Source organism: Lycorma delicatula, chromosome 9 (assembly GCF_047948215.1).
Source record: "Lycorma delicatula isolate Av1 chromosome 9, ASM4794821v1, whole genome shotgun sequence".
Lineage (NCBI taxonomy): Eukaryota > Metazoa > Arthropoda > Insecta > Hemiptera > Fulgoridae > Lycorma > Lycorma delicatula.
The window spans coordinates 6,734,471-6,758,124 of NC_134463.1; the positions used below are offsets into that span (position 1 = coordinate 6,734,471).

The 23,654-nt window shown below is 28.5% G+C and overlaps 1 protein-coding gene across 1 annotated transcript; it reads right to left on the minus strand.

The window, feature by feature from the left end:
- Window positions 1-296: 296 nt before the first annotated feature.
- LOC142330625 (large ribosomal subunit protein uL3) lies at window positions 297-20,517 on the minus strand. Its single transcript, XM_075376047.1, has 8 exons — window positions 20,361-20,517; window positions 18,177-18,369; window positions 15,660-15,828; window positions 10,074-10,209; window positions 8,551-8,737; window positions 6,768-6,970; window positions 3,670-3,825; window positions 297-521 (listed from the first exon to the last, which is right to left on the minus strand). Exons 1-8 carry the CDS (start codon window positions 20,361-20,363, stop codon window positions 351-353), a joined length of 1,218 nt encoding a protein of 405 aa, XP_075232162.1. The 5' UTR covers window positions 20,364-20,517; the 3' UTR covers window positions 297-350.
- Window positions 20,518-23,654: the final 3,137 nt, after the last annotated feature.

A 23,654-nucleotide genomic window follows, 5' to 3' on the forward strand; every position in this document is an offset into this window, starting at 1 on the left:
GTATGTATAAGAAGTTAAAAATAAAAGGTATTTTTATGTTGTATAAATTATATTACTAACCAAATTACGGATCTATAAAGCCTTGACAAAAATCTTTGTTTTTTGAAAATGCAATCACAGATCTGATCATCTGTGACCCCCACCACAGTTACTGTGTTATAACAAGCTTTAACTTAAACAATTCCCATGTAACTAGTAAAAATATTTTAATTTCAGCTTTTCATAAAATTACTTCAGCAAGAAGCTTTGCGGTTGAACAATTTGTTGTTAGTATTATAAAAGAAAAGTAATTCAAATTCATTTTAATTTCAGAAAAATTTATTTATAACAAATTTTTAATTATGTAATTATTATTGAGCAGCAGCAGCTTCCTCTTTTAACCTATCTTTCTTTAGAGGACCCATAAATGCGAATTTATCAGCTGCTGTCTGGAAGCGACCATGACCAAATTTAGATGATGTGTCAATGAATTTCAGGTTGATCTTTTCCAAAGCAACACGTTTGGTGTGAACAAGCAACGACTAAAACAAAACAAAAAAACAGTGAAATTACTATTAAATACAATTCCCAGTTGAGAAAGAAAAAGCTTTCATAATGTTTCTTCAGTCTACTTAAAAGTCTTTATTTGGTCTTCATCCATTCAAATTAAATTTACTTTATACAAACTAAAAAATTAGCACAATTTCTTCATCAGAAATTGTTTTTGTTACAATCATAATTGAAGTAAACAAATTTTGTTAAAAAATATTAAAAATATAATAAAGATCTTTCCTTTTTATTAGGGTTTTACTACAATTTATATAGGTGATTCCAAACTGCATTGCAATTTCTAAGGAGATGATTCTATAGCCAATAAAAGTTCATACAATCACAGGTCAGAAACAGTTCAATCAAGAGTTTCAACTCTTGTTTAGCCCTACTTTCTGCTCCCTGTAAAATTAAACCATATTAAAATTTTGATCAAGAAATTGAAAAGTGGTCCCAGACCTTTCACGTAAGTTTTAAGAAAAGCAGGGTAAACAAGAAAATGTTTAGTCAGAAAACACACTTTTTTTGAGTTTAGAATAAAATAAACTTTTTTAATTTACCAACAAATAAAAATTTCTAGTTAACTTTGTAAAGAATTTAATTTTGAGAAAATTGATGTAAATACATCAATTAAAATTAAACACAGATTTGAGAATTTCAAATTTAATTAGAAACAAAACGCACAAACTGGATCAGAGAAGTGATAAGATTTTAAACAAAACAATTCACATACAAATTCTAAAAATAAATTTGAAAAACATCCTTCTAAAATATAAATATTTTTTTATAGGTTGACAATAAACTGATGGTCAACAATTAAATTTAGGGTCTAGCATTTGAATTTTCATTTGAGCAGTGTTTATGCGGTTGTTCAGTCAGTCATTCACAATAGGCGATACCACAAATTTGTTTTCATTTGGAGAGTTTGACAGGACATGTTAATTTATGGTAAAGATAAAAATTGATTGGCTGTTGCGAACGTTTTGTGAGAAATGTCAACAGAAAAGCAGCAATACTGAATGCTGTTCAAGTACCTTCCACTTTAAGCACCAGAAGGTGTTACATTGCTTTCATGTTTCGCAATAAAGTGTGTGTGAATATTACAGGACAAACAATAATAAGATTCTATACAACACATGTAAAAAATGTTCCACCTAAAACAGATGAAATTCAGTCTATGGTAAATTATTAACTAAATGTGAATATTATTCCTTTTTCCTATGTAATATTCTAATTACTAATTTATTCTGTAAAATAACATTGTTAATTCTTAGGCAGAAGAAAATCCCACATGAGACTGTTACAGTCATTTCCAACACACATTATTGTTGGTCTTCTTATTGATAATCTCAGTGGCCTTTTTTTTACTGCAAGGCTCACTTAGAGAGCGGTATTGCATTTTTTCAAACAAATTGATGGAACTCTTGTAAAATATTCCATTTGAAGATAAGAATGCAGAAGTGGTTATTCAATGATGGTGCACTTGCTTGCTACTGTCGTGTTATTTTTATTTAAATAACACATTTAGTAAGCAATGGATTCATCAAAACAAAAAAGTAAAATGACACCTTGATCTAATCTCATGCCAACAGACTTTTTCCTTTGGGTTGGATGAAGCTGTTAAGTAACTCCACTCGTATTAGCACAGAGGAATTAAGACATCATATAATAGAAGCTAGAGCTACTATTACTAAATAATAATGATGCTAATAGATAAGTTCTGCCAGCATGGATTCTCACAAAGCTGAACTATGCATAGAGTAGAATGGTGGCCACAATGAGCAACTGCTTCGTAGAAATGTTTGTAGCTTTATCAAGTAACCATTTTGATATTTAATAATTGTTAGAAAAAAGTAAAAACATATACGATTTGCTGTTTTAAATAATTTTTATTCTTTTTTTTTGTTATCAATAAGTTTCCCCTATCCATTTTCATTTACATTATGTTATTCAAACATTGATGAAAACTTCTGATTAAAATATTTTCACTTTTCTCTTTTAAAGATAAAAAAAGTCTGTTTTTTGTTTATATCATTGAACCACTCAAATTAGTTTAATTTTAATAAATGTTTTTACATCAATTTTCTTAAAAAAATAAATTTTCTATAATTTTTGTTATTCAAATATAGACAAAAATTCAGCTTAATTAATCTGCAAAGTTTGATAATGATTTTCTTAGAGCTGCTATACATAGCAGCACTTTTGTAAATATAAAGTAAAATTCATAAAATATTAGTATTATAGTACTGCATGTAGTGGCTGACCACAGGCATGTATAGGACATTTAAACAAAATTTTGAAGTTATTAAAAATGCTTTAATAATATCCATATTTACACTGTGTACAATAATTTTTATTTCTGAATGTGTAATTTTAAAGTTTTTAATTTTTTGATCAACCGACAAGGGGAAATCCTTAAAAGCAGTTTTGATGTACAAATGAAGAAGTAATAAAATAAGGCAAATATTATTAATTAAGTACTGTGGTGGATTGCAGTTTTATTTTTTGTCTTTTATATATATATACATATATACATTATATATATATATATATGCATACACAAGAACAATAAATATATATAATGAATAGTAGTGTTTTTTTTTTTTTTTTTTTTTTGGGTAGTCATATACTGAACACAGTTTATTCATCTATCTATAAAATATTTTATCTGACCAGTTACTTTTGAAAGTGCTGTTTAAAAAGGTTACTTCTTGGTGGGATAATAATATACAAGTATCACATACAGAAGGTTTTTCCTTTCATCAATTTCAATTATCTTTAAAAAAAAATTGATAACATGATCAATGTTAGATAACCATAAAAATTATCATAAATGGGCAGTTGGGCAGATCCTGTAATTTTGAATATGAAAACCAAATTAGGAGCCAGTAATTATCTTCAATTATAAATCAATGAATCCTAGCAGTTTAAAATCACCACTAACATTCACCTGTTTTTTTCTGAACTTGCTTATAAAAATATAAAATGTAAAAATTTATTATTTCTTTCATTGTCTCAGCCCTATCATTTTGAAATCACTGAAATAATCAGATAGGGTTTGGAAATGAGAATCATCATAGACAATGAACAGAAAAAGTAATGGAAAGCAATACAAAATAAAAAAAATGAAATTATACTTACTTTACGCATAGTGATAACTCTCTTTTTAGGACCCATGCAACATCCTTTTAACATAATGAAGTCATTATTTACTTCACCGTAATGAGGGAAGCCACCCATGGGTGTGATTGTTTTTTCTGAAAGATCATATTCAGTGGATGCATTGTTTTTGATGACCTATAAAAAATAAATCACTTTAGAAACAAATTTAAAAAAATAGCAATTACCAGACTACAAAAAATTTTTTTTTAACCAAATACAACATACACACATATGCTTTTTGTTTAAACTACATCCTACTTGTTAGAAAAATAATACACCCAAACCCATTTTTCATTTCCTGTTTATGATTTCATCAATTCCTTCTAAAATGCTCTCAACTTGGGGGTTGCAGTGATAGTGATATATGAGGAGTCATGAAATCAGCCTATAACTTTACACACAAATAATAATGAAATCATTTATGAGAAAAAACTCAAACATTTTACTTACATTTGTAAGCACACATGTAAAGAAAATACATTAATGAAATGGTTAAATTTGTTATTCATTTAAGTTTCTCCAAATGTGGGTCATCTTAAAAGCACACAAAAGTAAATTGTTTCCAAGTGATTAACGATTTTAGCATAACCATACACAAAAAAATCATTTTCACAAAAGTAAGACATTGCAAAAGGGATTAAAATATTTTCAATGCTTCTGTGACTGCATTTCCATATTCACAGTGAATCTCAACTAGTAACTTGGCAGCTGCAATAACGTTTTCACTAAATGGATTCAGTACCAATCTCTTCAAGAGGTCATTTTTATCTTCTAATAAATACGCCCCCCAGATGAATTTTTAACTCGCTCAAACACATCTTCATGCTATCCAAACTGTGGTGGTGAATAATAGCATTTTCTTAATCCAAATTTTACTTAATTTGGAAGCGAGTGGAAACTATCAAATTTTTTTTTAAGGCAAATATAATCCACATATCAAGCTTCTTAATTATAGCATGAACTTTTTAATGTTTTTTATCAGGTCCTAGTAAATTCACATAGTTTGGCAAATACCCAATTCTGAAATTGTTTAGTTTTAATAAAATTAACCATTTTAACAGCCTTACAAAGAAAATGATTTCTGGCATACTTTTTGTGGCTAGAGCATATGTCTATGAAGGAAGCAAGCATCCATTTTTTCACCCTTGCTACAAGACAATGTTATAATTTTTTTTTTAAATCCACGTTCTTTCCTGTTATTGCCTTCACACCATAACTAGATACTGCAATACATTTTGTCCCGTCTATGTTATAGTTTTTACTAAGGAGTTTCATAAAAAAAAGGCATCAGAAAGTCCTGTTGTATACCCAGGTATTGATTTGCAAAACAAATTTTCTTTGAATTGTCCTATGCAAGCATATCACATAAAACAAGGAACTGAGAAATATTTGTTGATTTATCAAATTATTGATAATTTACATGTTGATTTATCAAATTAATACCAAAAATTTGAATCACCTCGCTGAATAATCCGATTGTAAACACTGGCAGCCATGTCACATATTTGCCTTATAATATTGTGTCGTTAGAAAGCAAAATTTATTTGCTTCTTCCATGCCTATGTTATAGATTTGCCTTAATATCGTGTCTTTAGAAAGCAAAATTTATTTGCTTCTTCCATGCCTATGTTATAGATTTGCCTTAATATCGTGTCTTTAGAAAGCAAAATTTATTTGCTTCTTCTCCATGCCTATTAAAACATTGACCATATCAATTGTAGCAGGCATATTGAGGATTCCTGAGATTGTATGGGGTTTGGACATCTTAGCTACTCAATATGAGATAAGATGCTTCAAATGTACTTTTATTAGTATGGCTTGATTTACAAATAGAACCTTGTTGATTTCTCTAAGTATGTAATTTTCTTTTGAAAAATTGCAAGAGTTTGCTTTTACAATTGAGAGGTTTAGTTTCAAATGTTGAATTAATTTTGATGACTTCATGCTTTCGTAGCAAACAACGATGTTTGGCTTTCCATCAAATGAAGTAAAACCATGATTTTAACATCTGTACAATGTTTTTTACCAATTGATTGATTGGATACAGATGGCTCTGTTTTTTTCAAAAATTTAACAATTTTGCATAAGAATCAAATTGGAAAAAAGTTACAGCATTTGACTGCACACTAAAAAACTGAAATCTCTATTTTCTGTGAAATTACACGTCTAAAAATTTAAATAGTTACCAGAAGCAGTAACTATTTTGCATGGGAAACTAAACTGATGTTCTGCAATTTCTTATGCCTTTTATCCTGCTGATAGCACAACATATCATATACATGTTCCCAACATGACACTCTCACAGTGAATGTTATGCAAGCAGAACAAATTAAATTTAATTATGTGCAGACACATATACAAGTTGGAACCTATAATTGCTTATGTTCGTAAACTTCATACATACATGTACTACCATACCAGTTACTATCAATACAGCTAAATAGTTTACAGCTGAACTAGGTTTCATTAAGTTGGGGGCTGGGGAATCTAAACATCATTCAATTTTTTTTTTACTTTTTGGTTAAAAAAAAGGTTGATAATCACTGCTCTAACCACATACCAAGTAGATTACTTTGCTTTCTGCAAAATATTTTCTAGGCTTGAAGAGGGCTAATTTTTATTTTGCAGTAGCAACCACCTCTCATTAAAGTATACTAGTTTCTTTAAATGAAACCATATTTTAGTACAAAATAGTACCTAATTTTCACAAGTAATCACAGCACAACCAGGAAACTATTTGCCAAATCACAGTTTTTGATAATTTGAAATTTAAATATTTACAAGTATAATTTTTTTTTATTTTCATTATTTACTAATAAAGGATAATTTTTTCTTTAAATTATACTCATGTAACGAATTTATAAATAAATTTCATCAGTGATAAATTTAAAGAATTAAATTTTGATGTGATTAATTTAAATTGGGGTTAGTACCAAACATTTTATATGAGAATAATATAGTCGTTTTATCAATGATATATGAATAATACTTTACAAAATTAAATGTAGTTTTTTTACAGTATAAAAAATCATATAAATTCATAAAATTTAATTAAAAAAGAGGTTCAAATAACTCACCTTTCCATCCTTTGTGTGGATTCCCTGTCCAATGCGGTAAATTTTTTTGTTCATTTCAGTACGATGATGATATCCCTTTTGACCAGCCCTAGCAACAGTGAACTGTACTCTGCTGGGATGCCAGGCTCCAATACAAGCAACTTTACGTAAACCTTTGTGCGTTTTTCTGGGTAACTTCTTTGTGTGCCAACGAGATGTTACACCTGTAAGAAGTATTTATAGCAAATTAAGTATGAATTAAATAAAACTCAGTTCAATAAAAGTTTTTATGAGATAGAATAAATTAATATAGTGCCATCAAATTATATAAAAACAAAGTTTTAATATTTTCTTTGATTGTTAATTTTAGAAGTATGGGTATTCTAACAAAAGGAGCTATTAATTCTTACAATGATGATTTAGTCACAAAACTTTAACAGTTTTGCCCTTAAATAGTAAAAACCTTTCAACTTTTAAATGCAGCAATAGATTATTAATTTGCTATTACCACACTACTGTGTTTTTACTGTAACATGTTCCAAAGAATTTTCTCTTTTTGCCTATTACTCCTTGCTGAAGCAATCAAACAAATGTTCTTACTAAAAATTACCATGACTTCTACAATACAAATATTAATGGTTCATTTGTCATATTTTGTTGTAGTTGCTAACAGTAAATGGATAAAAGAGCACTTAAGTTACTGTTGGGTTCTAGGCAATACGTATACTACTACCCCATCTACCCTGATTGAAAGAAAGTCACTTTTCATTTTATCCCTTCTCTCTAAATTCTAATCCTGCTAGATACTCTACACAGAGATGTCAGGATTGAAACTAGAGCCAACAAATGGCAAGCTTTTGTCAAGGTACATATGATCAAAAACAATGATTTCTTATTCTATGACTATTTCACAGTAGAAATGATTGACATGTAATTGTACCAAGAGAGGCTACACCTCCTACTCCTTCAAGAAATGCAAATTCATGGTTTCTTTATTATATTAGAGAATGTTTAAAAAAAAAATTCTTCCTCATCCCCTTAACTGGAACCTCTGGAAGTATTGCCCAAGAGTCCAAATAACATTTTTAACTGTTTTACAGAATAAAATCATTTGGTGTTAAATGAACTTGTAGGATAGCTACATTTATACAAATATGCAAAGAACTATAATGAAATTAGCTATATAAAACCAGCTAATGAAATTTAGTTGAATTCCAGACCTTACTTTTGCAATACTAACAAAAGAATCAAGAAGTAAACAGTAGATTAACAGCAAAATGAACAGATGCACTCAAGTCACAAGAGATTGGGGGAAGTAACCATGTATTATGCCAATCGCCTAGTTTGTGGGATAAGTAAAAAAAAAAGGAATAAATTAGTAACACACAAACAAACCTGTGCAAATAATAAAAATGTTCTACAGAACTTAATTTTATATTAACCTCAATCCATTACACACATGTCCAATACTGAGAATTTCTAATAATCAAGTTAACAATTCATATCAGGTTCAGGTAAGATTAAAGTGGAACTCATATACAAACTATACACAGCAATAATTAATTAAACAAAGTTATAAAGATCATTCATTGTGTTTTGTTATTTACTAAAAAAACAAAAAAGCACCATTTGACTAAAAAAAAAAAAAAAAATTACTTTAATAAGGACATCAGTAGGAAGGCAGCATGTGGTTATCCGCATTCAATGATGACATCAGAAATGCACAACACATGATTTTTCATCACAAGTCCTGTAAATGATTTCATATTTACATGCTTAATATTCTCTCAAACAATTTATTTACCTTTATATCCTCTCCCCTTAGTAACACCAATGACATCAATCATTTCATCAGGAGAGAAGACATTAGATACTGGCACAGGCCTTTCAAGATGTTCTCTGGCCCATTTAACCTTTTCTTCAATAGTACCACCATTAACTTGAATTTCCATAATATGGGCTTTCTTTTGCCTTTTCTTCAATAATTTCATCTAAAGAGAAAAAAATAATTAATTTCATATGAGTTATTAATTAAGTTTATATTAAGAGGCCAAACAAAATCAATAAACAAATTTTCAAAATTAAATGACTCCATTGTTCAGTTTTATAATAGTTGATCGTTATTATTTTGTATGCTTAATTGCTTGTCAATGAATAACTTGTTAAATAAAATAGTTCTTATTTCAGGAGTTTTTTTCACTCATGCATATCAGCCGGATATCAAAATATGTGCAATAATATTTCTTCACTGAAACTAAATCTTTTCATTTTATTTAATTCTAAAAGTTCATATTTATAAGTACTTTATTAAAATAACGTACACTTCTATTTGAAAATTTATCTAAGATTTGGTAAACCCTTTGGTTCATTTGTGTAAACATGACTACTAGTTATGACATGAAATGTCAATTTATAAAAAAAAATTCTGGTTACAGTAGGTTTTTAAGACACGAATAAATGGGGTTATTAGGGCTGCAGGCTATTCCGCAACACTATCTTATTTAATATGAGTTGTAATTAAAAAAAAAAAGAAATTGTTTTTATAAGAATTATTTCTTTATACCAATCACATCTTTATATATAAATCATACAAAAATACACTTCAAATAAAGCAAAAAATTAAATTAAATTCCATTGAAAAATAACAAATCAATATTAATTATTATAGTTAGGCTAGTAACTTCCTGTAGTCAGTCATAACAGCAGGAAGCTTTAATGTAATATGCTGGAATGATAATAGAAAAATTTTAATTTAGAAACACTATTACAATCATGCAACCCATACTTGTAGCTTAACACATTTTAACGATCTTCTTAATAAAATTTAGAAATATTGGAAAAAATAAATATTAACATTTTTCAAAATCCCACTTGTCTAAATTTGATTGTAAAAGTAATCCGATTAAGTTTTTTACTGACATTACAGTTACACAAAAAATAGTTTTTTTAAATACCGGTAATCACTATCGTTGTTTCCTTTCATCTAACTTTATATCAAATAACATTGCTTTTATAGACTATTAAATGTATAGATCAACTATTTTATGAATACAACCATCAGTAATAATATAACACTGAAATCTAGACAATGTTCCAGACATGGTTTGTCTCCCAGGTCACAACCCGACGGGTTACTGGAAAGTTATGGAATATGCCTGAAGCTGCCTCCTACATAAACGCAGGGCAACATGATTTTCGATGTTGCAGCTTAGCTATTACTGCATTGTGTGCAGTAGCCACGCTGTGTATCAACATAGTCTCTGTACAAAGCAGAGTCCATGTGATACATAAACATCGTTATAAAAATATTAAAAATTTTACAATTACCTGGGTGTGTGCAATAACTCTAATAACTTTACAATATTTAATCATCTTTTTAAAATCTCTTTCAATTGATTTCTTTCCCAACTCGTCCTGCCATTTTTTGGATGCTTTGGTAAATGCCTTCTTCTTTGATTTGTACCTAATTAAAACATTTAAGCATAAAAATGCATTAAAAGCTGCCAACTTCACATAATTTGAAGATTTATTTTAATAACACAATTTGTAATAAAATGATATTAATTCTTATTGCATTAAAATTTTAGAATAAATTTCTATTGTGAAGCCACCTATAATACACTATCTATAAATAAATATACATAGACCAATCTACCTGTAAATACTTATAGTTTTTATTGTTCAGATCAATTCTGTTAAGTCAGTAGAACACTATTTGTCTAAAACTGATTGATAATTGTCTTTTTGATCAATGTAACATACTGGAAGAGCACAATCAAGTCCTTAATTCCTTTGTTATATGAATTTAAAGCAATTACATTAAAAAAAAAAAAAACTCCCAAGACCAAAAACAATAAATTGCTGTAGGTAGTCGCTTAGAAGGAAACCCCCTCCTTCCACCCTTATCATGAGCAATAAAGAATTACTAAATTAGTAATTTTGACTATAAATCTTAACAATAAACAACTTAGTTATTTTAAGGAAAATGAGGTACCCACAACCATTATTGCCACTCCGTATATTAACAACTTGCACTAACAAATTTTAAGTCATTGAATAACAAATTATATCAGTTTTCTAGCTCATAACATTAATTTTTTCATCTACACAATTTTTTTTGTGACGTAGCAGTTTCATAAGAATAAACAACTTCTGGTAAAAAGGAAAAAATATTTAGTAGAAGTTCACTAATTTAATATCAATTAAAATGTTTTTTATCTCTTAAATTCCATGTGTGTAGTAACAAATTCCTGGTAGTTAAAAATTATCAACGTAAGTAAAATTTTTACAACAGTGAGAAATGAGAAACAGTTTCACAAAACATATTCCAAGAAAAACTATTTGGTACAGGAATTGCTGCAAGATATAAAATGCACACAGTCTAGGCTTATTACAAAAGGTAAAACATAAATATACAATATAAACAAATGTTTTTTACAGTTTACCTGCCTGCATTTTGTGAGGTGCTTCAATAAAATCTAAAGAAGACAATTATTTCTAAAGAATCAATCTTTACAGAAATTTCTTCTGATTCCTCATTATAGGTACTTTTTAGATTTGCAAACTGCAAGTATAAATTATCTTTTTGATCAATTATTTTATGTAATTCAATTAGTAGCATTTATAGATGAAAATATCAAAGATTTCTGTTTCTACAAATTTTTTTATTAACCAAGATGTTATTCTACTTAATTAAAGGCTATATACATACATCTTTGTTTTAATTATTGTTCTCCATTCATTACATGCATTTCTTCAAATCACTGCAGATAGACATATTAAATTTCACAGAAAGAAAATTTACATCAGCAGAAAAGACTAACAAAAATCTAAGAATCCTTTTTATTTTTCTTGCACATACAAACACTAAAGCTTCAACAATTTAATTTTAGCTTGTTTAAACTTGTTTGTCAATCCTTTCAGTTCTAGATAAACAATGTTTTACTGTAATATTAACAGAGTAAGTAAACTGGTATAAATGTATAAGATAATGTCCTACAATACCAGAAAAAAGGGTAATTTATTTAGGACTTACCACCAGTTTTATCAGACAGACACAAATGCAATGTTGAAAAAGGCCTCGGTTTTGCTCATTACTTCTTCAGATGAAGTGAAGACCACCAAACCGACTGAATTAATTACTATGTTGAACTATAATTAACAGTAAGAAACAAACCAGAGGATGGCCTCTTCAGTGAGTGGAAACCAAACCTCGATCATCTGTTGTACTAAAGAACAAAATTGTCATCGAAGGACAAGTTGCACCTTGTACTTCAGACAATATTCAATGCTCTCATACTACTGATTGGAGAGCTATCCATACTTTATTAGTAATGTTATAACACTTACTAATAACAATTTATAACAAAGTACTAAAACAATTAATTATAATGCTGTAATATTATATGTAATTTAAACCCAATATACACCGATGACATGGAAGTTAAGTTGTATCTAAATGGTCCTACATTTGTCATCTAAAATAATTTTAATTCTAAACATTTTGACGTAATCAAAAATACATAAAAGGAAACAAAACACGATAAAGCACATAACATATCTACATTGTCACGGATCAGAATAACTTATGCACATCTGAAAAGTTTCCGTTAAAACTGATTTAATATATTTTTATTTTTTTTTTTGACAAACAAAATCTTAAAATTTGTTAAAGTAAAATCAATAATATGATTATCAAATCATATTATTGATTTGATAATCAAATTAATATTGTTGAGAAAAAACATTCCCTTGTTATGATGTTAAATGATTCCTTTTGCTACCAATTTTTTATCACTTTTCACACCATAAAATACAATTTTTTTTCCCAGTTATTTTTTAACTTAGGAATATTTTATATTATCACTGACACAATCACTTTTTACTAAAAAATGACAATTTTATTTTTTAAGTAAAATTTTGACCTGGGACATATCCAACTGGTATTTTTCAGTGGTACTTTATGTCCCATCAGTAGCTGTTATGAGAAATTAAAAAACACTTTTTTTTATTTGATACGATTGAACTTTAAAGAAAAAAATACAAAACTAATATAAAATTAAAATTATTTTATTCATACAACAAACTTAATATAAAAAGGGTAAACAATACAAAAATTCAATAAACAGAAAAATGGCAATAAGAAAAATGAAATAAAAATACAATGCATGTCGAATGCAATTTTGTTTGTTTGAAAGTGTAAATGTATTTCTAAATTCTTATGTATGATAGGAAGTAAAACAGCTTTTACATAATGGTATTTTGCACATTGCACATGTAGTTCTTGTATATTTTTTTTGCAAATTATCTTCGGGAGTGTCCTTCCACTGGCAAATGGTCTTCAATGTTTAACATTAATTTACACTGTTTAGATGGCTGGCCATTGCACTTATTTCGTTTAATTTTACAACTTTCCTTACCAGTGGCTATCAGTTCTGCAAGAGGTTATTATTAAGCAGTGCTTCAGAGTTAACTTTTTTTTTACTTCTTTGAATATGATTAAGAGTTAACACTCATCACCAACAACCTAAAAAAATACCCTTTTCTGCCACTTTTAAGATTTTCTGTTAAATCATACATAGTAATTTTTTGATCTGATAAATCGACTCCTCCTATTATTTTATTACAAAATGAAACAGCTGATGGACAGTTGAATTACATTCTTTCACCATTTTTTTGTTTACAGGTTTTTTTTTCATTTACTCATATTGGGGCAGTTAATACGAAAATGTCTCTGCTGTCACCGTATCTTGAAACCAAATATTTTGATTCTTTTTTTCCTAAATTTTGGCATATTTTTTCTATTATTAATACACATACCAATGACAGGAAAACTTAACTGTCCATGAGCTTGGCGCTGGTGAAAAATCTGTCAAATGCTATTGTCACATTTGGATTTCTAAAGGTTTCACAAAATTTGAGTAACATTTGCCCCCAGAGTTATCTTACATTTTCTTCTTCCATGATTTTACTTTCATATATATTTAAATCATATACAAATCCAGTTTAGTGAGTTGCATCATTGCCATATTTTTTCCCCCCGTTTTATGGGCTTTATAGGGACATATTGCTTAATGCTGGACCTCCCTTTAAATTTTGTCATAGACTCATCAATACTTTGAAATGGGCTATCTTCTCTAGCTTTAGAAAATGAACATTTCAGACATGAAACAACTTCATTAATGTAATATGTTTTGGAAGTATTTTAACCTCTTCATGGATGATTGTCAAGACTTCTTGACATAGCCGTTTTCATGGCTTCATTCACTAATGATGGGTTATGACTCCAGTAATCTGAAAAATTGGGAACTTTATTGTAACTCATTACAAGGAAGATTCCAAGCACCATCATTATTTCTCCTGTATCAGTTTGTGGTACATTTTGTTTCGACTGACGTAATATAAAAATACTAAGACTACAGGGGAAAAGTTGTAAAAAGTGTTCAGCTCATCCGATTCAACAGTAATTTTGTTATTGAGAATTAATATTAGATGACTTTGAGTTACTTGCAGCCTAGGTTTGAACAAGTCATTAGATTTTTACCAGATGATGTGAATATCTTGTTTGTTATTGTCACCTTTGGTGTTACTATTAGTAATAGTATTTTATCATTACCAGTCATGATCAGAACTAGATTCTGAAGTATCACTAATGAGACCATCTGAATCTTCGCTTGTTTCTGTGCTATAATTGTGACCAGGAACTCATGTCTCATCTTCAGATGTATCATCAGAAAAATCCTTATCCTCCGATTCTTGTAAAATCTGCTCAAGCTCAATAGAAAATAGCTATTTACCAGTCATTAGTGTATCTATAAAAAAAATAATAATTTTAATACATAAAAAAAAATGTTTCAATATGAATGAAATCTACTTAAAGAACCACTGTGACATATTGTCCCAGTTGAAATAAAAATGAAGAAAAAAATTGTACTTACCAGATAAGTGATGATGATGATGGATGGTGCAACAACAGATAAAGCTTACACAACTTGTGCGATAGACGCTCAGCTCAAAAATCATCAGTTATCAAAATATAACAAGAGATAATGCAGACAAAGTCACAAACTAAGTAAAAAAGATTTTGCCATCTGTAGGTGAAACTAAGCATAATTACTGCTCATACAATCTAAATGAAGTAGCATACCAGTGGGATAAGTTAATAGCCTATAACATTCACATGGAACAATCAGTATTTTTCTAAAATATCATGGGACTATACGTCTCACTGGGGATAAATAACAATATGACTAAATGGGATTATATATACACCATTGGGAGCAAAGGGTTTGAACAAAATAGTTTTATATTTTCTATTACAATTACTATTTTAATACTAATTACTTTCAACATAGGTACCACTAACGGTTAACTTCTTTCTATAGAAATATTTATAATTACATGTCTCAGACCGCCCTAGTAGATTTCTCAACAGTAACAAATTCAGATTCTAACCATAAATACTAAATCATCACAGACATGTAAAAACAAATTGAAAGAATAATTAATACAACATAAACCAGACATACCAGTTCTTATAATATCGTCTGCGGCAATCTTTGGATAGATGCTCGGCCCAAACTGTGACCAATGATCACATGCCATGTGGAGTTGGAATATAACCAATAACACCAACAACCACCAGTGGAGGAGTTTCCAGAATCGTCACAGCCTCAACAATTTCCTTCTTGTTAATTTCTATTACAATTACTATTTTAATACTAATTACTTTCAACATAGGTACCACTAACGGTTAACTTCTTTCTATAGAAATATTTATAATTACATGTCTCAGACCGCCCTAGTAGATTTCTCAACAGTAACAAATTCAGATTCTAACCATAAATACTAAATCATCACAGACATGTAAAAACAAATTGAAAGAATAATTAATACAACATAAACCAGACATACCAGTTCTTATAATATCGTCTGCGGCAATCTTCGGATAGATGCTCGGCCCAAACTGTGACCAATGATCGCATGCCGTGTGGAGTTGGAATATAACCAATAACACCAACAACCATCATTGGAGGAGTTTCCAGAATCGTCACAGCCTCAACAATTTCCTTCTTGTTAATTTCTATTTAAAAACAATAATGAATAAAAATTAATCATAAAACATATATTAGAGATTAACTGTTACAGAAATGGTTTTGTCTCCTAAATCACAACCCAACAGATTACTAGAAGGTTATGGCCTGAAGCAGTCACTCTGATTATTGTGGGGAAACATAATATTTGATGTTGCAACTCAGCTTAACTGCATTGTGTACAGTTGCATAGACATATGGTCTCTACCGAAGTGGAACCCATATGTGTAAACATCAATACAAAAAAAAACCATAATTGTTATGCTTAAATATAAATAAAGACTAATAAATGCACAGCTATATCAATGGCCAAACATTTAATAAATGACACTTAGAAGCAAAATTCATCTAAAATAATTGGGTTTTGATATACGTCATAAACTGAGATACTACATTGAACAAATACCTATTTGATTGCTGACAATTCTAACACAATTTTTCTTTTTGGTACTTACGTATTAACGCCACTGCAGCTACAGTTTATTTAAAACTGAGTACTTATTTTATTGAGTTTTTTTATTAATTAAAGAAATGATTTATTTTATAAATATAAATTAACCAAACTTAACCTACGCTCGCTAACCTCGACTAATTAACACCGTAATTTTTTGAGTATTTATTTAATAAATTCAGTAATTATTGCAATTATTTATTATTTAAATAACAATAATAACTTAATTTATTAAATAAATACTCAACAAATTATAGTGTTAATTAGTCAAGGTTAGCAAGCGTAGGTTAAGTTTGGTTAAATTATATTTATAAAATAAATAAATAGACTGTTTTGAATCTATGTTAAACTCTATATCAGCCCATTTTCCACCGAAAAGCAGATTGACTACTTTGTTTTTAAATAAAGCTGTAGCTGCAGTGGCGTTAATACAAGTACCTTTTTTTTTTACTCAACACATCACCAATGAAATATCTTTACTGATCTCTTAAAACATCGAACAATTCACTTTTATCTGATATGTAATATTTCATTACACACCCAATTATAACAATTTTTTTTTTTCAAATGAGGGCAAGTTTGACTCTGTGAACATGAATTTGGAAATTTCATGCCTGAAATCTCAAAATTATGTTAAAAATAATTGGAAGTTTTTGGCAAAGTCTTGTTTCTGTAACTCTCAAAATTTAATATCCATTTTCAAAAATATATGTAGTCACACTGGACTGCTTATTTCACAAGACCTTTCATTCAATAATTTTTTTATAATAAAATATATAAAATCATGATTAATTTTTCAAATTTGCAGCCAAATATGAAAGGTCCTGGTTCTCACCAGGCTTGTTTAATGGTTAACACGTCATTGAAAATCAGCTGTTTTTCAAAGTCAAAGGTCTGAGGTTCAAACTATTAAAAGCTACTTGTTTTAATAGGGATTTAGACAGTGAATACTGGTAGTTTAGAGGGTGGGATTCAATTACATCACAGGAATGATTAGCCTTTCTTTCTTTCTTTTTCTTGTTTAGCCTCCGGTAACTACCATTTAGATAATACTTCAGAAGATGAATGAGGATGATATGTATGAAGTGTAGTCTTGTACATTCTCAGTTTGACCATACCTGAGATGTGTGGTTAATTGAAACCCGACCACTAAAGAACACCGGTATCCACGATCTAGTATTAAAGTCCGTGTAAAAATAGCTGGCTTTACTAGGACTTTAACGCTGGAACTCTTGACTTTCAAATCAGCTGATTTGGGAAGACACGTTCACCACTAGACCAACCCAGTGGGTAGGAATGATTAGCCTGAGACTGTAAAAGAGCACCACATTTACATATCATCCTCATTTCATGATGAGGGCAGTGGGCCAAAGGAGGACTTGCTTACTGTTCACTATTTAAACAGATTGCAATGTATATATTGGGGGGGGATCATAGTTCAGTTAATCTTGCAATAATGACTTGCAGACTCAAAATTAATATCAGCCAGTTTCAATTATAAGCCACTGCAAGTACTCTAGTGAAATTTTAATCACTTTCTTGTCAACATTGATTGCAAAATTGTAATTAAATTCTTTCACTAATTTCACAGCACCAATTAAGAATTTAGAAAAAAAGAGAAAAAATTACATTCATTACTATTTTCGGATTCTACTGACTAGTAATGAACAAAGATTTGTTGAACTCACACACGGCCCCCTCATTGCAATGATCATAAACTATGTGCAGTATATAATCTCTTTACATACTAGAAATTTCTACAATATTACACTGGGCCATTAACTAAGCAAAATAATGCTTTTCAATTTCATTAAATCATTAAAATCAAGCTAAGAAAATGAAAACAAGACATTTAACATTTTTAGTATAAAACATCTTTATACTCACTTGATCCAGGCCTATCTGCTTCACGAACAACATGAGTCATTCCAGCTTTATAACCAATAAATGCAGTAAGGTGGACAGGTTTGCTTGGATCATCTTTAGGGAAAGCCTTCACCTTACCACGATGTCTACGAGACCTTTTCTTCGGGTAGAATCCCATAGACCCATGTCTAGGGGCACTAAACTTACGATGGGACTGAAAAAAAATTTTTTTTTTAAATGTTATCAGGTGCTTTCAGTTATTTCCACTTATATTTTATAATTCCATCATTTTAAATAAATTATACTTATATAGGCACTATATTAAACTTTAAGAGATATGAACCAACTTATAAGGCATTTCATTTTCAAGTAGTTTCAAATTATTATTGTTATTATGCAATAATTATTCAAATTCATTTGTCAGAATAAAAACAGCAAATGATGGTAGATATAAAATTATAGGTTTCTCTGAAAAGTTAAATTTAAAATTACTAAATAAATCCTAATGCCATGAAAAAGATTTAAGGGGAATTAGCGTAGTAACTGGAGAAGCTAAACTACGAATTGCTGCATAATCAACATACCAAGCCAACTGCAATTAAAGTTATTCAGCCCAGAAAAATGTATTTTTGAACATGTTCATAAGGATTGATTGTACAGTGAATTTGATTCAAAAAATCAACTCTTATGAGAAAAATTCAGTTCCACTTATTTACACAAAGCTAACAATTTAGTACTCTGTTCAAAAGTATAACAATATTGTGGAAAAATAAAATTTGCATTAGTAGGGTTTAACTCCTTAATAAAAATAATAGAAACTGCATATAATTTTAAATAACTTGTTTTGCTGTTCTAAGTTTCAATTTATTCCTGCTGTTGAATATAAATTTTTAATCTCATACATTAGTCAAAAATTAAAACTGAGTGAAATAATTAATGGACCTATATTAAATAGTTTCATTTAATATAGAATGCAGTCCAATAAATTGAATAATGCAGCCCAGAGCATTGGCTTCATTACACACATTGAACCCAGCCTAATACATGGTCACTACAAATGGTCATTAGCGTATAAAACATATGTGCATAAAAACTGGTTACACTTTTCTTTTAAAGCAAAATCTGGTATGTACCAAACTAAGATAAATTTCTTTGTAGCATAAAAGTACAAAATAAATTGCATTTAAATCGTACAATCTGGATATAGCCAGATCTTTATACATACTTCAATATTTGTTATTTAACTACAGGAATTGTTAAACTTACTATTGCATACTTAATATCATCTAGGAATACATGGCTATCCCCATATTTTCAATGTATTGCACTGTACAATACATTTTTTTCTGCAGGGCAGTTTCCCCATACCAATGTTTCTGTACAAATTAAAGCCAAATTAGGCTATTCCAAGAAAAATGCACAGCTACCTCTCTCGCTATATTTATTACACAAATTCTTTTCCACAGCATATTTACAATTACTAACTGGAACCCAACTAAAATAATTAATTGCATACCAAAATTCAAACTCTTGAATTCCTGAAGCGCAGATGAATTATGGCAAATTTAGATCACGCCACGTCTTATGTAGTTTCAAATTAATTCTAATCATAAAATTTTTGGATGCGTTTCCAATAGGCATAATAAAATGGGGTGGTTACAATAATTCCATTCAATTTATTTTACAGAATATTCTACCCACCGCAGAAGAAAACTTTTATTATTTATTTTATTATCAGGAAAATTGCGACTGTAAAAAAATTATACAAAGTATACTTTTATAAGTTTCATGGGCTGAAATTATAATTCTAAAGCAAAATGCACGTGGACAAAAAATTAGAATATACACGTACGTAGTACTTCGCAAACCTCAAATCAACAATGTGGCAAAATGTCTAGTTAAATACAGCATGTTCTTTTATAAAGAGTGAAAACTATCGTTATAATTGACATAGATAATAGCCAAATAAAGGAATTAGCAAAAAAAAATGCAACATCATAATTTACTCCACTACGCCTATCAATACAGTGGCCACGTTTTGACTATTATTTTATTGCTATTTAGTAGAATTATCTATTATTTTTTAAAAGGATATTGATATCTAACAATATATAAGTAACATAAACAAATAAAAATAAATAGTATAATTTCTAATATTTAAAAACGTCATGAAGACAAAATTCAAATATGAAAACGGATACTCACCATACCAAACAACGGGGAGAAACGGAAAGAATGAAGGAGCAGGATGTGAGTCTAAAGAATCCAATGATTTCTATATAACTGGATAGAGGATTCTTGACGTAAAGTACAATTAACTGTTCAATACTGAAGCTTACTACAGCGCTGCAGAATGAGTGCCTGGAAACTAAATAAAACCATTGTACGCTTGCGCGATTATATTCGTGATGGTAGGGATGTTTATTTTACTGTCTTTGTATAACCAAAGAACGGTCATTTTCGCAACACAAGCAGAAATTTACGGATAGTTGTAGAAAATTTATATAGAGAACAGATATTCAGTTATATAGAGAACAGTGTTTAAAATACAAACTCAGAACACTTCTACTGCATCGGTTTAAAACGTGGTTTTATCCCTACTCTTACTTACCTCTGTGCATGCACTGTTTTATTTTATTTAGTTTTAGCCACTTATTTGGTAGCACTAGTTTTTACCAATTCCAGATTCTCTATTTAGTTATATATATAGATCAGTGAAAGAATCTTAATACGTGTTACAAGCAGGCAACATGTGAACAAAAAAAACTCCTCTCACTGAAAATCTCTATTTACACGTATTTATTTATATAATATTACTTCTTAAATATGGACACAAAACACATTGCATTTTTCTGTGAAAATTTAACTGTTGTAATTATTTTGAATAAATAATTGATTACAAATAAATAATACGGTAATACAAGAAATAGATTTCATTAGGAATAAATGTAAAACTGGTCGTAATTGTACAGTTGTATTCATCAAATTCAATTCATATCCAAACCATTTATTAATTTTTCAGTAATTATGTCTGGCATTAAAGTATGTAAGTGGAACTACAAATGTACAAACCACTGCCCGACGAATGACGTTATAAGTGCGGCCTGGTTTAAATTCGATCAAAAATTATTTTTACCACATTAAATAATAATCTCGAATAAATAATAATTTGATTGTATTATTATTATTAGAGTTTTAGAAAGTTTGGAAAAATAAATGAAAAATGCATATTTTAAAGTATATAAATAAAACCCAAGATTTAACAAAGAAGAAACAAAATTATTTATTTTAACATCTGACATGATTAAAAAATTTTGTTTTTCTGTTAAAATATAAATTTAACTTAAAATTAATGGCGCGTGTACTACCATATCCAGGTCGAATTAGAAGAAATCGAAATCTTCTTCTAAATTTAGAAGAAAACGAAAAAAGAAAAAAATTACTTATTGTTACTTCTCTTTTACTCACTGGTAAGTTTTTAAATTAAATAAGTTCATGTTTTTAAATTAAATGTGACTTTTAATGATTCAGTAAGAAATCAGCTATGACACTGTATAATATGTTGCATTGGAAAATTTATGCATTTTAAAGATAAGTATCTACATTTAACTAATTATGTCTATAAAAAAAATACTACCATTGATTGTAATACAGTTTTTTTTACAAGATATTATATTTTTGTTAAAATTAATTTTTTTAACTTTCTACTTTTTCAGAACAATGTTTTTATAGTAGTTTAATTTAAAGAATAATTAAAATTAAAATCTATAGCCATAGACATTAGTCATTTGCTATGTTATTGAAATTATTGCACTGATGCTGTTATCCAATGACAGATACTATTCTTTTGATACCACATTCAAATACATTTTTCTATAATATAATTCTTGTATTTTTTTTCAAACTAAAATAAATAATACACATGATGCTGAGTTGGATTTAATTTAATAAAATACATAGCAACTAGGAATTTTAATGTAGATTAAACATAAAAATAAAATTAGTAAATTTATGGCACTAAAAGAAACAAAAAAATAAGTTTTATATTATTAAAAAAAATTATGAATTCACACATTTTATTTTTGTGTTTTAATGTTTTAATCTACATTAACAATTTCCAGTCACTATGTATTTTATTTTATTTATTTTTTTATTCTTTTAAAATAAAAACAGAGCTGGTTTTTATTTTAAAAGCCAAGCTGGTCTAGTGGTTAACTCATCATCACAAATCAGTTTAACAACTGATTTACAAACTCTGTACAAGACTATATGTCATCCTCATATCATTGGGTGAAGGGGGGGGGGTTTGCTTATTCTTATTTTAACTTATAATACCAACATACAATAAACAATACCTGTTTTTTTTTAAAAAAAACCATTTAATGTTATTTTAATATTAATTAAAATAAAACAAGTGTCTACGTAGTAGAATGTGAAGAACAAAATTATAAAAAAATTCTTCATAGAAACAGCAAACAGAAACTTTAAAAGATGCTTTTATAACCACTTACAAGCATATGAATTCAATAAACTGATGATATAAGAAAAAATAAATACTTTATATAAGTATCTACATTTTCAAGTGCAGAAAGTGTCAACTTTAGAAATTAATAGTGACAAAATCCTCCACACTTGGAAAAAACAAAAATGAAAATATAATTATAAAATAATTAAATGACTTAAGGAAGTAATAATAATTAAATTATTAAAGAATTTATAATTTTCATTTAAAGATACTTTAAAAAACTACTTTACTAAATGTCTGTTACTGCAATATTATAATTTTAATTGAATTTTCATAAAAAAAGAAAAAAATCTGTTGTGAAATAGTAAATATTTGCAAAATACCTAAAAAAACTGAAACAATTTTTTTAATGAATTATTTGAACAAAATTGTATTCCATTGCTAGATTTAAGTGTGTTTGAGACTGGATTGAGTAATTGGGAAAAGTTGCATATTTTTATGTTAATTTATTCTGTTAATTGTGATGTAAGAATTAGCAATTCTTACCTATTTTTATGGTACAGGATGATTGAACATATTATGTATGTACATAATAGAGTCTGTACATAATTATGAACTGATCTGAATGAAATATTTTTACTGTTGTATTGCATTAATATTGTATACTCTTGTATTGTTGAATTTCCATGTTTGAATTTGTGTACTTAATTAGTGGTTTTGATTTGGTAATATCAGGAAAGGTATTTTCCTTCCAACACACACAATATAAAAAATGTATTATTAAATAATTATTTTTATTACACAACTCATTAAGTTTATTTTATATTTTAATACAGTTAACATTATTGTATTATAAAAGATGTACTTTATACTATAACAGGTGTACTGGTTTACCAACAATATTACAATGTGTTTATAATTAAAGCAAGTGAACAAATGTCTTCTGAAGGGGTAAATATAATAAACTGATTTCAATCTATTTTTATAAATTATTCTATATAATACTTATTTCTTTTAAGTTACATACTACATCA